Source organism: Electrophorus electricus, chromosome 6 (genome assembly GCF_013358815.1).
Source record: "Electrophorus electricus isolate fEleEle1 chromosome 6, fEleEle1.pri, whole genome shotgun sequence".
Taxonomy (NCBI): Eukaryota; Metazoa; Chordata; class Actinopteri; order Gymnotiformes; family Gymnotidae; genus Electrophorus; species Electrophorus electricus.
The window spans coordinates 22412177-22429533 of record NC_049540.1 but is presented as its reverse complement, the minus strand read 5'-3'; the positions used below and the strand labels follow the sequence as shown (position 1 = coordinate 22429533).

The window sequence follows — 17357 nt, the reverse complement described above, 5'->3', positions numbered from 1 at the left end:
TTCGGGTAGGTCAATAACTCAAAATATGTTAGTGTACAGATTTCCTGATGCCTTAATATTCTTACTCCCTGAGCAATTGTTATTACTCCTCATACAATTACAATTGTTATTACTCCTCATACAATTACAGCTACTTATGTGACTAGTATGTGACTAGTGTAGATTAACACAGTAACTAAGGCAAACATATGCAATAAATATTAAGCACACCAGCAAATAATGAGAAAATGTGGAACCTGATAATGGGCTTTGATGAAGTGAACTTGTGCTGTCTGCTCTGATACTATTTTATGTCCATGAATTACTGGCCTATATTTGATAAGTAATAAAAGAAGGTGGCCAACATAGGCTTGAAATGAGTATGTTTGTGTGTGTGTGTGTGTGTGTGTGTGTGTGTGTGTGTGTGTGTGTGTGTGTGTGTGTGTGCGCGCGTGTGTGTGTGAAGTTTGTGGAGCATCATCGAACCACTCATTGCATCAACAGGAAAATAGGAGCTGGGTATGCACTTGTTATAGAGGTTACTCACGGAGTCTCCACGCTTTTTCTGCAGTGTGTTATCGAAAGCGGCGGATCTATGGGAAAAGGCAGGAGTAAATACAAAAAATAAAACAAAAACAAAACAACAACAACAACGACAGATTTAAGAGATAAGAATGCAAATCTGGAATTCAATTTCAGATAAAAAGTTCCTCGATATGTGGTTCCTGCTCTACATCTTTGTAAAGTTATCCATACACGAAACCAAGTCTGGCTCAGCTGCATGCTCATGTCCATATCATAAGGGAAACTAATGTTCTACATGGTTGTTAGTGGGAAATCAATTACTAAACACAGCTAGAAATGTTACAGCACTTAACTATTTGCATATATTTGCATCCATATGTTTCACTAAGCGTTCTACATCATAGCCCAGATCGTTTCTGAACAGCGGGCATGTGGTGGTGGTGGCATGTGGTAGCAGCCCTCTGCTAGCAGCGTGACAGTGAGCAGCAGTGGGCTACCGCACACAATCCCAGCTGGGGGACGAGACTGGAGCAGACGTGCGGGCGGCCGGTCATCACTGACCTCGTCTCCTCTTCAGTTTGCGTCGCCTCTGCTTGTTGACGAAGCAGGCCGCCAGCGTACTGAAGAGGATGGCTGCTGCCAGGAAGCAGATGGTGGCCACGATGCCCGCCACCACCGGCCGCGCCAGCCCCTCGTCTGCCATGTCCGGCGGCGGGAAGAAGTCTGACAGACACAAAGTGTCGACTTAGGGCAAGCACAGTGGCATGGCGCCCAGAAAAGCACTTTAGCACAAACACGTGCCCTGTTGCTAATGTATTCATAAGAAACAGTGAGGTTATCAACATGAAACTCCAGGAGCATAAAGTCACACAAATGCTGTAAGTGGACATTCAGAGAATATATAAGATAAAAGAAAACTGTATGATATAGGCCTTTTAATTGCCTTTTAAGGTTTTTACCTTAGAAAAATTACTTTTAAGGTTAGGGTTAGAATGTATTAGATTATATAACAGAGTCTAATAATTAGAATATAAATCACTAATTTTCACAAATTGTATAAATCAATCAATCATTTTAAACATTTGTATACTTTTGTAAAATACCGCTAGAATGAAAGGGAAGAGAATCATCATAATTATAGTTCATGTGTTTATCCTGAATTGCATTGAGAATCACTATAATTATAGTTCATGTGTTTATCCTGAATTGCATTGAGAATCACTATAATTATAGTTCATGTGTTTATTCTGAATTGCACTGAAAATCACTATAATTATAGTTCATGTGTTTATTCTGAATTGCACTGAAAATCACTATAATTATAGTTCATGTAAGATGACTGGAACCTTGGTGATGAACTCATTTTAAAGCTTAGTAAGCAGCACGCAGAATGTGACCCAGGCTCTAAAGGTACTTATTTTGGTATTAAATGTTCAGTTAATCCTGACTCTACAAGATGTCATGAATGAATTTATATTACTCTTCTGTGTCTGTGGAATTGAGGGGAAATTAATCTGGAATTCGCAACCTTTACTGGAAACTTGGAAGGACTAACTGCAGTGAACCTGGACATACATCAATGGTTATTTGATTGGCTTTAGGAAAATAAATGACTGACCTACTATATGAAATGCCTTCCTGAAAATAAAGTGCTGTTTCCAGTTTAGCGGTGCAACTGTCTCATCCACAAACTCAAATTAAAAGTTAATTTGGTATACAAACTTTAATATTAAGAATTTCAGAACAATTAATTGTCAACTGTTTGCAATAACAGAAAGAATGGATATAAATTCTTAAAAATATTTTATATCTCATATCTTTGTAACTAATAAAGCAGATAAAATCAAGAAAATTAGAATTTTTAAAAGATGAGATTTATTTCAACACTCTCCAGCAGATGGCAGCAAATGCCACCAAATATGCCATGCGCTCATTAAATTACTTATTTTGTGACCTCCAAGATGCCATTATTTTTCTATGGTATATAGTAGGTAATACAAGCAAAAGAATGAAGAAAATGTACTGTATGGAGAAGCATTTCTGTAGTCACATTTTTGTATCCACCACTGACCTGTACTAGAGACCCCAACAACATTGCTGGGCTCACTGATGAGATCCTCCATGACTGCCATAACCCTGAACTCATACCAGGCCTCCTGGAGAACAGTATATGCACACACACAAAGGCTCTGATCACAGATTAATTCATGCAAGTATACATGCCATGCATGTCTTGGCAAAGACAGTAATTAAAGGTCATTGATTAAGGCTTCCCAGTATGTATGAGTCCTTTATAAGAGGAGGTCTTTACCCAATCCTCAGGGGTCTATAGTCAGTCTACATTTGTGTTGTTTCAGCTCCTAATGATGAATGTATCTGAGCTAGGGAGTTCATCAGAGCTGCACAGTGTGCTGGCAGCAGGAACACAACACAAACACACTTTGGTCAAACTCTGTCCAGTTCTGGCACTGCTCTCCGGGCGCCTCCTTGCCGCTTCACGTTTATGAGGCAAATAGCGAAGGCACTCTGTCATCAGCTGCTTTGAGTAAATGTTTCCAGAAAGATCCATAAAGCCATATTTAACTTTTAATCCCTAAGGGCTATCACCTATGGTTAAATGCAAGTTCTGGAAATGGGTTACTGTCTGGGAGACTAATGGACAAAAGCAACAAGCACAGAATAAAGCTTAGGGCCTTTGAAGAATGACCACCTCTCCTCATCCTCACAGTGAAGAATATATAACAAGTAAGCATTATGTAAATATGCACAGTGATAGAGCACTGGGCTGCTTAAAGATAGCAGAGCCTCCAAAAACAGATGAATCGGCGCATTCTTCATTCATAGCTGTAGAATGGCAGGGATGCATCACTAACTCCAGACCCATTGGACGGGGTCACACATCCTTAAGGGTTGCTAGGACACTGGTCACAGGTTTACCTGGATTAGATCTCTGGCCAGCAGCTCTGTCTCTCCTGCAGGGATTGCATCATCCAGGACATCCCACCTCTCACCGAGGCGGAACTCCATGACATAGTGATCGATTGGCGACGTGTGATTGGCTGGGGGGATCCACATTAGTAGGACTCCCTGTTGTGTCCGGTTGGCTGTGAGGCACCGTGGTGGGGTAAGCAGCACCAGTGGTTCAGGGGTACTTATAGGAAATACTGCAGGAGGGAAACAGAAAGTGCATGCTGATCAGTCGCTCAGTGCCCACGAGGCAATTCCTAGTAGGCACGTAGGTGACCTAGGATGAAAGCTTGGACTCACCTAGAGTGTTCACAGTGACGACCTCGCTGAATGGGCCTGTCCCCAGTTTGTTCTGGGCCAGGACGCTGAACTGGTAGGCCGTCTCAGGCTCCAGGCCCTGCACCAGCAGCCAGTGCTGCCCGCCAGGCACGGCTGTGGAGAGCCAGTCATGAGGGCCCAGCTGCTCCCTCTTCACCCTGCAGGGGGAGCCACATGCACAGAAAGAGAGCTCAGCTCTGAATTCCACTATACAGACACACACCTACACCCATACACGCATACACACCCCACCTTCAGATAATAATCGCCATGTCACTCACACTATTGATGAAAGTGCTGCCTGCAGCTAGACACATTCTCCAAAGAAGACGAGGCCTATTTAGATTGTGGGAAGTGCTTGGTGATATCCAATCACACAGAAGAATCTGCCAGCTTCCCAAAGGAACAAGAACAACATGCAACTGCCAGTTGACTTTACTACAGACCAAACAACAAAAACAGGTCTTCATACTGTACATGCCACTCCTACAACCTGCCCTCTCTGTCTATGGAATGGATCTGGGCATAGTATTTAAAACTTCTGCCCTGTGTGGCTCATGGCAATAATAATAATAATAATAATAATAATAATAATAATAATAATAATAATAATACTGTGATGCAGAATAAATTCAACAGCATAAATTAGGATATGAATCAGAAGACCTTGAGAAGTGCATGTGAACAAAAACATATTTCCAAATGGTGGGCATATGTGGATGACAGTGATTGTGTGTAGGATGGGGCAGAGGCCTGAGAGGGACATAAATCAAATTGGCAGCAACCTGCCAAGTGTCGGTGTGAATGGGCCTGACGTGGGCTGCTGTGGAGATGTGTGCAGGAGCATCTTTAAAGGTTAGAGAGGAATGCTGATTCAGTATGAGTCTTCTGCTGACATCTTTACTCCACTCTTGGCAATAGGCTGTGCTCAGGAGAGCACCTGCTGCATTCAAATCAGGTGTGAGCATGTAGGGCAGGTGATCTGTGCACGTGTGTAAGGGTAAGTTCCCTGGCTTCCCCGAGGGGGCTCCTCTGGCCTAGAGATGGGGTTCTGAGGGCATGGCCGCCTGGGAGTACGCCTTCGTGTACTGCCTGGACAGCGGTGTTTGTGAATGCGTGTATGTATGTTTGTGCATGTGTGTGTATCTTAAGAATTATCTGAAGGATGTGGAGATTAGTACTGATCTTAATCTGGGGGGGGGGGGGAATCAATGACATGAATACTGTTGCTCTCTTCCATCAGCACCTGCACATGATGCTCAGAGTCACAACGAAACAAACCTGCTACCTCTCTCGCACACACACCCAGTCACCTCCACCTGTCAAGCACAAAGCCTTCTATGCCTGTCCTCACCTCCATGCTACCTCTGTCTCCTCCCTTCTGCACTCTACAGTTTCAAAATATCCAAAGCTATGGCTACTCCCACTCCCCGTTCAGAGCTAAGTAAAGTCCATAATCACTCCAACAGCCCAAGTGTGACTTCTGTCTGCTTTTCTAATGTTGGGATTTAAAACACGATAAAACATTTCCAGCATGTAGCCACAGTAGCCACAATAAAATACATCTTCGTGGCATTATGTGTTCACATTCATTCTAGCCTTAGTGATGGCTTTGCATCGATTAACGACCTGCTCATACCTGCTCACAAAGACAAAAGCAAAGGCATGAAGCATGAGTCCATTCTATAGGAGAAACATTGCAAGGAGCTATAGAATGCTGATATTCATGCAGAATATCACCAGGGACTGTGCTTGTGCGGTAGCAGGGCTGGGGTAAACACAGGCAGCAGAGAGAGAGAGCGCGAGAGAGAGAGATGTAAGCTAGAACAGAAACAAATCACACATGAAATGTGCTGCTAGTGAAATAAGCTGAGGCAAGAGCTTGGCGTGATGGGCCTGGTAATTCCTGTGACGAGAACACACCCCAAGCTCCCACTTACCCTTTTTCGACATTCGATATACTTTTTGACCACAACTAGCATAAGAGAGAGGTACGGCGTTGACTTTCTTACCAACATGTTCAGCATGAAAGGTCATTCTTTGGTGCATTCTTTGGTGTTATACTTACAATATTGACAATTATGGACTTTGTATACGATTCACCTACTGTAGCACAACTTGTGTGCTTCACTGCACTGTGAGAGGACATAACACAGAATCTACACATTAAAATGGCACAGCAGATCTATAAACACCTAGCATATCTACCCTCTGTACAGTGCTTTGTCAAAGTACTGCAAAGGGATGGGTCACCTTCGCCTGGGTCGTTCAACCATGATCAGACTGAATCTCTCAAGTAACCACAGGTATCAGAGCACATTACTGTTCTAGAGCTGATCTACTGTAGCAGAATAAGCACATGGTCTATAAGGCCCTGTAGGATTTTAAATTTGTAACATCACCTCTGGGCCAGCAAATAGATTTTACACAAGCATGTGTTTTCATTGAACGTTCCAACTGGCTGGCTACATGGCACAGGAGTGTTCCACTGCTTTAAAATCAGATAAATTTACTTTTCACTGGACTATAGTGTTTATAAAGGGCAGACTAATTGCACACTATGCTGTAATTGTCTTTTTGTCCTAATAAAATGTTTTGTAGGCAGCACGTTTGAGAATCAAGTGGCTGTTTCATGCTGATTGTGCCAACACAGATTTACTATTATGTGTTGTCATTACAGGTGAGCCAGTTGGCTAAATGGGAACAGATCATTGCTAGCAAATGACTGAAATTACCCAGTAGGTCATTGTTGTCCCAGGTCAAAAATTCTGTTTGAGGAAAAAAATGCAATCAGACTAGTAACAACTACATAGATGAGCGAGTACAACTGTTAAAATGGCTAATGAATTGGGAAAATCCTTTTGCAATTATTTAGCTGAGCTAAAAATCATAGCTTATCTTACCTACAGAGGACCCGTAGTCTTCAAACCACCCCTGCCCCCTTATCCACCCACCAACCCCCTACTTGGACACAGTAGCTTTCAGCAGCAGCCCAGCTCATAGCCCATATGTGTCAAACATCAAGGCAAGATCACTCATCCAGCATGAGCTCTGACCTGGTCAGTTAAAAATTACTGCAGGATCAGCCATCCCACCTACCGATGTGAGATACATATGCAACCCAAGGAAGAGTTAGGAGAGGAAGCAGGAAGCAAAGCATGCTGGGATGACTCACACATGGCCATACCATACTGAGAATGTCTGCTCGAAACCACCGTCGTAGCCAGGCACCCACGAGACGTTGGCCGAGGTCGTCGAGACCGAAATGCGGACGTTGTTTGGGGCGTGAGGGCTTGTGCCTGCAGGACATGGACAACTTCTGTCAAAACAAACTCTCCAAAACAGACTCGTGTGCCAGCACTGATAATAGTTTATGTATTTTACTCTCAGCTTGTCCTGATGCGCTGTCTGCAGACAAAGATGCCTTAGACAGACTGACTAGCTCAGTTACTCATCCATATACACCCACAAGCACACACGTGCACACAGAGAAGCCCAGAAAAATACAAAGACAAAGACCGAGAGCAAATCAATTAGGTTATATCTTAACCAGCGCCAGCAGGCCTGTTAACATCAAGTGGGTTTTAAGTCACTTACGACATACAATGTGGCTTTAAAACCAATTAAACGTGCTCTTTTGTAGACAGGGATTCTTGCACCAGAGGGATTCTAAGGAGACCTCACCAGATAAGAGGCAAAGACTCAGGCAAGCTGGTCTGGCTGCTAATCAGAAGGACCCCAACGATTTCATTTCACAGAGTCCTCTCTGTGAGCGCATGCATAGAGTCAGACACGGAGAGCAAGACCACTAACTTGCAGTATGAAGACTAACCTGGCTTAGTCCCCCTGCAGCTGTGCTGCTAAAGCACACGCCTCCAGAAACAAATGAAACAACCACAACCACTTCATCTGAGCTCATTCCAACCAGCAAAACCTAGCCTTAATACATTTAGACCGCACGAGTCCCCATAGCTAGCCAAAGTATACCTTTGCTTGTCTGGCATATTTAAACAGCAGCTGGTCCACTCTCTACCACACGGGCCAATGGAGACTAGCTCCTAGCATGTCTCATACAGTGCACCAGTTAGGGCTTTGAGAGGCATGGGATGCAATAACCCATTTGCCTCTAGGAGAAAAAGAAGCTTCAGTCAACTCTGCCTTCAATGCATCAAATGCAAATATGTGGACTCTAGTCTGAGCTCTACAGTCTAATCACAACAGACCCCCAGGAAGAAAGGTACTATGAGTTGGCATCAGTGCGTCACGCACGTGTGTCACTGCTGCTGCCTACCGATTACTAGGAGGTGCGTGCTGGCAGTGATGCTCGTGGCGACGTTGGTGGCGACACACTCCCACTCCCCGTGGTCCTCCTTGCTGAGAGATTTGAACTGTAAGCTGCCTCTCGGTAGGACGTTGTGCTTGCCCCTGCTGGGCTTCCCTACCTTCGCCAGAGAGAGAGAGGGAGAGAACGAGAGAGGGGAAATATAGATGAAAAAAGAGGGACAGCAGTTACAAGACTGAACAACAATGCAAAGTGTCCATACTGAACGATAAACATGAAGTCACGGAAGCACTTTGGCAACACTGTAGAACACTGTTTTCTACTGGTGATGTCTATAGACTTCGACCTGATGAGATGATTTTGTTCCTAATGTTACCTTTCTCCAGGTAATGTTGGGGAATGGGTCTCCTTCTGCCTCACAGGGGATGACTAGCTCTCTTCCTGCTTCCTGCCTGTACTCTCCTCCTGGAACCACCAGGAACTTAGGGGGATCCTACACAGTACAGAACACATCACTGAAAAGTCTTGTAAATGTAATGGAATCATGGCAGTCATGATGCTAACAAAAATAACTAAATGACTGAAATACCCACATCAATGGCACAACATATGGTGAATTAGCACCTGAATCACATTTCTCTAAAAAAGATTTTTTTATTTGCCAATCATAAACATGGCAAAGGCAGCCTAAACCAAAATGATTCCATCAGTAAGGGATATGATAGAAGGCTAAACAATAAACCTGAGCAAGTTTGGTAGGGCTTTGCTGAAGTGATACAAAATCTGCAGGACCAAACGTTTTACGGGCATTTACCCCACATACTCTGGCTTTGACTTTCCTTCCACAAAAGAAAAAAAGGCATTGCCAGGTCTAAGGGTGGAGTCACGGGAGGACGAGTGTGTGTGCGCGCTTTATGCATGAATGGTCACAGGTGAGTATGTGAACACCTTTAGCACCAGAGGGGCAGGGGGGGACTGTCCCATGGTTCCCAGGGCATTGTAAGGCACGCAGGTGTAGGTGCCGAGAAAGTCCTCTGTCATCTCAGCCACTCGAATGCTCCCATCCTCCATTTGGCTCCAGCCAGGGTACTGCAACAGAGAGAGCAGCACCATCACTCCAGACACACAAATACACAATGCCCTTACTCTACCCAGCTCCACCATTCAGCATATATGGAACACTCTCAGACAAGTCTTCTCTGCAAAGAACTCCTGAGAAAAAATCTAAGCACTCATTTCAAAGACATTCTTGTTCTCTGCATCAGTGGTGAGTCACTTATCCTTCTGAGATCAAGATCAGAGATCAGTTCAAAACTTGGAATCAGTCCAACCTCACACAATTTTTATTTTTTTCTGAATTAGGCTGTCACCACTTTCCATTCACTGTCTGAATCTCTGCTTTTGTAGCAGCTAAGTGGTGGGAGAGAGTGCTGACTGCCCAGTTTTGTGTCAGCGTGGGCAGGCAGATGGCCAGCAGTGGCCAGTACTTCTGGAGATGAACAGGAGAGGGAAACTAGACCATACGTGTCAGCCAGAAGGTAGGGCCAGTGGCACACTCTGAGACTCCTGGCCATAAATGACTACTGTGGCGTGATTCAGACATGATTCAGTCCCAGAGATGCCATGCAACCCTCGTAGCCCATTATGTCACATCTCATCCTTCACATATTCTTAACAAAAAAATCCTAGCTCCAAGCTGAGAGAACATAAGCAGAAAATGCCCCCTTATTGACTCCTGCCCAATCCTGCAGTGTTAGTCATCCACTGAGAGCAGGAAGCAGCTTGACTGACCTTCTCTATCCGGAGAGGCAGGCCATCTTTTCTCCACTTCACTGAAGTGACAGGTGGATTGGCATCCACCGGGCAGCGGATGAAGCCCGGCAGTCCAAGTGCCCCATAAATGAAGGGTGGCATGTTCACCACGCGGGCAGGGTCTACACGGCAGAGAGAGAGAAGGAGAGAGAGGGAGAGGGAGAAGGAGAGTAGCAATCAGGCATGCAACCTCTGGTGTGCTTTCAACCATTAGCTTACAGCGAGGTGGGCAGAGACAGGCCCCAGACTCCAGCAACAAGTGCACATCTGTCTGAAGGACTGGGCTGGAATGCCATGGTATAGATCCTATAATGATGGTGGAGTCCCATAACATGTGCGCAGATGGGTGAGATAGACTTTGTTGGACATGCAAATTGTAGAAATGTACTGACGTTGCCAGGTTTAATTTAGATTTTATAGCTTAAAACATGAACTAGGCCTTTAATGAAGCACTCTAAAGACGAAGAAAGTGTGAAAGTTTTTTTTTAACATAACACTTTTTTTAACATAATTTTTTTTAACATCACGGGTTTGGAATCAGTCATGCATAAGTAAGGTGGTACATCTCTGTCGCTCATTAGGGTTCACACCTCCTGAGCGCAGTCTACTGTAACCAGCAGGAATATGCACAGCTCTCAGAAACGAGCAGTTTGAAGAAATCCACTGCTCCATCTTTACACTTGGCAGAGTGCCAAGCTCTATTTTTAGTAAGGAGATGGGGGGGGTTGGGGATAGACGAGAACGGAGAAAGGTGAGATGAGAGAACTGCAGACCCAAGAAAAATGGAGAGGAGAGAAGAGGAGAGGAGCAGAGAGCAGAGAAGTGAGGAAAGGGCAGGAGCAGTAGGAAAGGAGCGCAGACTTGTAGAGAGAGGGACAGAGGTGTAGAGAAGCGGACTTGGCTATGTGTAGAAACAGAACTGCAGTGCTGCCAGTCATCAAGTGGGGGCACCAGTGCCCACGCCACCATCCCGCCAAGTGTCTGCAGATGATGTCACTGCAGAGGAGAGGGTTTCCACACAAGATGATGTCACCTTCTTACATCTACCCCTCCTCTTTCACCTTCTCTCTGTCTGTCTATCTCTACTTCCTTCCCCCTCTCTCTCCCTCTTCCCACACGTGCAGGACTAAGTGCTGGTGGATGTGACCAGTTTGGGGCCATTGCCCTAGGCTGGCACCGAGCAGGGGGTTGGGGAGGGAGAACCGGAGGAGCTGGAGACAGAGAGTAGCCCGGGCTGTTTGCCACCAACGCAGCGCACTGCAGCACAGATCCCCCTCTCATCCAAACCACAGGGGCTTCTCCCGAAAGCCTCCACAAAAAAAGCAGCTGCCGCCACCAGCTGTCTAACCTTTCAGCAAGACGGCCGGGGGGAGAGATTGCATAACGCCGCCAAACAAATCGATGCCACGGTTTTGAATTGGAGAGCTGATTGGGTTTTCAGGCATGCATGTGTCAGGGAACATGAGTCCCCTACACCCTATATCCTCTCTCTAAACCTCAGCTCCGCTAAATTATGATGTAATGCCTCTCTCTTCACTCTCTCTCCACCGCACACTTCCAGGCCAATCTCGTGCCTGAGACTGAGGGAATTCAAAATGTCTGTTGCCTTGGATACCGCAATCACCACCAATGGCACGTCTACTCTGGACATTTATAGCACCAGTCCGCCCCAACATTCCGTGCACACACGTCCAGTTTGGTTCTCTCCCCAAAGCTCCAGGCAAAAGTCTCAGAGTGAATCTCTTGTACATGTGTCCATCAATGCAGAAGCCGTGCGCCCTCACTGACTGCTCTTCCAAGTTACAAACTCAAGGTCACTGTTTCCATTCAAGTCCTCACTCTAGGGACAAAGACCCATTCCAATTGCCAGGCTGCAAACAGAAAGTGCACCAACAAGCCAACATGGCCTGAGGGCAGTAGAATTGGCTTGGAGACTGGAGTACCCTCTGAACAATTACAACCCAGAACCCTAACAGAAACAAAATCGCAGCTCAGTGCTATTGTTCTGCGTACAGACTACATGAATAGAGTGGAAACTGAATATGTTCCAACCTATCACAAGGATCAAATAGCAGTGGGAATTAAGGATTTCAATTAAAGTCCTTAAAATTATTCCATGCATTAAAAATATGCATTACATAAAGGTGCATTCAAAAGAAGGCTCAATGAAGCACTACTAAAGACTAAATGCATGTAAGAGCGGAGGAGTGTGAGCAGGAGGTGTGGCCATACTCACATTGCACTGACAGGTATGCTGATGCAGTGGGGGGCCGGCCAAGGCTGTTGCTAGGACTGCAGGTGTACTTCCCAGCATCCTCAGGTTTCACCTGGGCAATGATGAGGGAGCCATCGATCAGAATTCTCACTCTGCGCTTCAGATCACTAGAGAGAGAGAGAGAGAGTGAGAAAGACACATTCAGTGAAAATGACCCTTACTGTATTGATATTTGTGTAGTTAACAGAATTTTTTTAAGTGCTATATGTCAGGAACTCAAAATTCTAACCAGCCAGTTATACCCAAACCTCAACCCTGAAAGCTCTCACAAATCAAAAAGCTCTCCAAAGGCACCCATGAGCTCTTTGGAGCAGTTCCAGCCGACAGCATTTCCTAGTCAGCACTATTCATGCCTGAGCCTACCATTGTAAAATAAAAAAAACCAAACAAACAAAAAAACCAAAAGAAGAACATAACAAACAAAACAAAACAAAACAAAAAACAAAACATAAGAACGTCTTTTCTGTAGTGTTTACAGGCCACGCATGCTGGGGTCAAGGTTAGCTCCCAGCTACGTTACTCATAATCTGTGCTAGGGGAGAGCACAATTGCATGAGCACCATGCCACTTGCTGTCAGGGTAGTGGGAAGAGCACATAGCATTAGACCCTGAGTGCACTAAGCTCCCACTCAGATGTGGATTAGTATATAGCTACCTAAGAATTCAGACACGGCACCTGAGTGGGCTCAGACTGACATCAGCTCTGGATCTTATCACTGATCTATATGCGTGTTTTAATGAAAGCAGGATCATGGATTAAAAAATCACAAACATCTGTTGTTGTTTTTTTCCTGAAGTACTGGGTCAACTTGTATACAGTAGGTATGTATGATGATGATAATTATTATTTGCTTAGAAAAATTTCAGGTGATGTATCTTTTCTATCCCATAACTCAAGGCTGTTGTGCAACACTGAGAAATATATTTTTAATAACACTAACAACCTGCTGCAAAATGGGCAATACTGAAATGTTATTTCACCAAGATGTCAAATAAAAAAAATGACACAGCTGCAGACACATGGAGGTAAGTGTGTGAGGAAGCTTAAAGTGGCATATGAACTTGAAGCGACAAGCACGATGACACACTGATGTGAGGGAGCTCCAGGAATATGATGGAAGTGGTAAGAAATCAATGATGATTGACCAAATAAAACACCATTCACCTTGCATAATCCGTGATACAGTATTTAGAGTATAATACTACTCCTTACAAGAGTCTAAACAGAATTCATTAAAAACATAGTACAGACAGATTGTACCTTTTACTGTGAGGACTATGCATATTTAAAACAAAGTAAATCTGAAACAAAACATCTTCATGTAGGCAGTAATCCCAAAGCTTGTGTGCTGTCTAAATGGTAATGACCATATTGTATGGACAGCAAGCTATCCCCCAGTGCTGTAGCACAGGACACTCTGACAGTGAGGTATGGTACAGTAATGAACCCGATCATAACTTTACTTCTTGAAGAAGACATTATCTTCATCCCAGAACCAGGTATATGTCAGGTTGCCAGGATACGCCTCGGCCTGGCAGGTGAAGAATGCATCTTGGGATATGTTTACGGTGATGTTCTCTGGAGGGGAAACGATAAATGGAGGTCCTACAAGCCAAAATGAAACAGACAATAAACCAAAAGCTCTTGTCTTATCACAAATATTTAGCCCTGAGGTTAAAGCATAAAGACAGTAATGGCTTATTATACTACTTCATCACATTGGCAAGATATGAGCTCCATAATAGTTCAACAGTAAATTGTCCATTTCTCAATACAGCTGTTATATAGCATGAATTGTTCAAACAGTAAAATCTGTTGAGGTTCAACACACGAGTCTGATACCACACGTGAGTCAGTAACACACACACACACACGAGTCTGTATCACACATGAGTCTGATACCACGCATTAGTCAATATCACACATGAGTCTGTACCATGCATGAGTCTGTTAACAAGCATGAGTCTGTACAGTGTTCCCATGCTGGAGGACCACTATGTACCATTGGAGATGGTGAAGCACCATGGGTAATAAACCTCATTGGCCATGTATTGGAACCAGATGCTGGATCTGAATTTCAATAATTGATGTGATTATTAAAATCATGTCCATAAGTGTGTGTGAGGAGTGTTGGGGGGTTTCTGAATGTATGTTTGTCAGTGTGTGTGTGAGAGAGTGCTCACTCGCACGTGCGTGTGTGCGTGCATGCGTATGTAGGCATGCGTCTGTGCTGGCATCCCCACAGGTTTCTTTCTGCCACTTGTGGTGCTCCCTTCAACTGGTATTGGCAGTACAGAGCGCAGGGTTAGCAGGTCCAGAGGATGCCACCCATGCAGAGACATCACTGCAGACTCAGGCAAAGATGCTCCATGTCCCCCTCCACAACACTCCCACACACAAATTAACATGCTAGAACTGTGGCCAAAATGGTTTCAAACACCCACACCATCTTGCGTGGGCACAAACATATGCACCCGTGCCACAGGCATTCACAGAGCGTGTGCATTTTAGCCACAATTCCATTTACTCAATGGCAATGCAAGCAGTCTCTTCCCCTCTAAGAGAGATGGAGTCAACTTGAGTCAAATGTCCCTGTGTCTTTTCATTGCCCCCAATGGCACACATGGCTGTGCGTCTGGAGATTGCGCTTTGAGCCCACCTCCTGAATGTGGGTTAATATGCAGGATTGGACAGAGCATGTTACGGTAGTCACAGGTGACAGCCCAACTCAGCTCTTCCTCAGTCCAGGAGTCTAATGTGCTCAGCCATCAAGCCCACAGAAAAGCTGACAGCTACAATTAACATTTTGTCATAACTAGTGGTGGTACCTCCTTATGACATCTCACAGCCAGTATTCTGGAAGCACCGTCTTAGTGATGGGGACTTCCCTTGTGTTTTAAACAGGTATACCTAAATCAAGCATTAAACCTCCTTGATCAAGTGGACTGTATATGAGGCTACCTTTGTAACTTGGAAGAGCATATGATGGAGGTCTGGTTTGTGTAAGGCTGTGTGTTAGCATGATCCTGGCCTCTTGCACTGCTAGGCCCTCAGGTGCAGCAGAGAAGGTGAGCAGGCCATTAGAGGAAATTTGACTAATGAGCGTAGAGGTGGCAGGGGCTGCATGGGGAGACCTCCCATCAGCTGCATTCACCCACTAAGACGAGCTCCAGAGGAAGCCCTCTGCACTCAGCCACAATGCAATCCAGCAACATCTCCTAGTATAGATTTAATAAGCTCTGCTCATGCCCACCAACATCTGCTTGTCTAGCAACTGCATATAGTCCTATTACATCCATATCCAGTGAGCATCTCTGATCTGTAATAGATACACTGTGCATTACTGTCATAGAATGAGCGAGTAGAGAGCATGACGCCAGTGAGAGAGATGACCAGGGCTGTGGACTGATCCTGGGTCAGCCAATCCCTCCTTGACCTTGCTTCACATAAACATAAAAAAGGCTCGATTAGCTATCGCTCTACACTTTATAGAGTGTAGCCGCTCTACACACATCATAATGACAGAGAATATACACAAAAACAGGTAAAACAAACACACACACACACACACACACACACACACACACACACACACAAAGAGCAGTTGAGGGCGAGGTGGGGGGAAGGGGGGCTACCTTGGACGAGAAGGCGTGTGGTATGGATGGCCTCTCCCTGCACACTGTATGCCCTGCACGTGTATGCTCCTCTGTCTTCTCGGCTGATGGACAACACCGTCAGACTTCCATCGCTTACCTGTGAACAAACAACATGTTCTCATCATCAGTATGGACATGGTCACTTGTTAGTGTACACACAACCCCCCACACCAAATATGTTCCTCAATGCTACATCCTGTGCAATGGGCTAATGTTCTGTATCCACGTATTCTCTGGGTGCCTATAAATCTCAACATCTAAGATGGTTTTTGATGCTTTATATGTAGCTATCCCCAAAGGGTAAGAGAATGGCTTAAAATTCATAATAAATGTCAAAAGGATCTCTGTTATACTGCAAATTTCAAGTACTTTCTGGGTGTGTGGACATCTTTATCAAGACACAAAATTATTACATACTTCATATGCAAAAAAAAAAGGCACATTAGTCAAAATCATAGGTCTATTATTATATTACAGCCAAATAAAAAAGGACAGACTGCCAGTAGAAATGGAGATGGTATGGAAGAGACCATAAAAACCAGGCCATGCCATCAGAGACTTAAAGATCAATGTGCTCCTGTTCTCTCTTTTCACACTCACACACACACTCACACACACACACACACACACACACACAGACACAGACCAGTTCCATTTTTTAACTGCTACAGCGCAGCTCTGAGACTGGGGAAAGACCACTCCTCACACCCCCTCGCCCCAAGAATCAAACCTGCTCCAGTGTCCCATGCTGTGGCAGATGGCTTTGGCCCCCTCCGAGTAGAGGTCCCAGTACATTTCTCTCAGTGCTTATTTCTGTGATCTTTCAACTCATAAATGAAATTAGAGTTGCATGTCAATTAAGACATATGGGATTAATACATAACTGTTTCTGGGGACTCATGTTAACCTTTTATCACAAAAAGACACAATCATTAGTTTTCATTAAATGTTTCACATGTGCTCTTTTAAGTAGCATTCATAGCCAACAAATTTCTAGGTCGTCTATCTGTAAGATTGCAAGGATGATTTTATGCAAATAAAACCTCTAAAGATTCAGAAATGGAAGGATAGTGTGTATTTCTTAGAGTGGTTTACATTTTCAGGGCTATAGCCTCCTGAGACAAGATAAAGCCTGTTTTGGAGGGGCTTGCCATGTGGAAGCAGGAAGAAGAGATAGACTGCTTAGACTCCATGTTTATAAAACTCTGTGTTGAAGACATGAGAAGATCTCTCATAAATCATTCACCTCTCTGCCAGACAAGATGGGAAGAGCAAGAAACCCTCATGTAGTGTGGCACATGAAGACCAAGCCCGGAATATGGACAGTGCCGGTCTAGGACTAGCTCCGTGTTCATATTGCTTAGAGATATCAACAACAGAAACGTACCCTATATCACTGTTCTCAGTTTGAAACATATAAGCAAGTATGAGAGATGATATATGTGTGTATGTGGTAGAAATTCCTCCACAAGCGATAAATATACTCTCCACAGCTCTGGGGGAATATGGTCTTGTTTTTAACAGTTCAGCTTCATTGCTGAA

At 44.5% G+C, this 17357-nt stretch overlaps 1 protein-coding gene across 1 annotated transcript in view; it reads right to left on the bottom strand.

Moving 5' to 3' along the window:
- igsf9bb (immunoglobulin superfamily, member 9Bb) overlaps window positions 1-17357 on the bottom strand; it is a 67876-nt gene that overhangs the window by 14724 nt on the left and 35795 nt on the right. The window contains exons 5-17 of the mRNA XM_027003590.2: window positions 15795-15912; window positions 13623-13764; window positions 12120-12265; window positions 9863-10005; window positions 9020-9160; window positions 8448-8564; window positions 8081-8231; window positions 6977-7088; window positions 3772-3947; window positions 3442-3668; window positions 2576-2660; window positions 1066-1227; window positions 527-572 (exon numbers count right to left, since the gene is read on the bottom strand). Of these exons, the coding sequence (XP_026859391.1) occupies window positions 527-572; window positions 1066-1227; window positions 2576-2660; window positions 3442-3668; window positions 3772-3947; window positions 6977-7088; window positions 8081-8231; window positions 8448-8564; window positions 9020-9160; window positions 9863-10005; window positions 12120-12265; window positions 13623-13764; window positions 15795-15912 (1766 nt within the window). The remainder of the gene's footprint in view (window positions 1-526; window positions 573-1065; window positions 1228-2575; window positions 2661-3441; window positions 3669-3771; window positions 3948-6976; window positions 7089-8080; window positions 8232-8447; window positions 8565-9019; window positions 9161-9862; window positions 10006-12119; window positions 12266-13622; window positions 13765-15794; window positions 15913-17357) is intronic.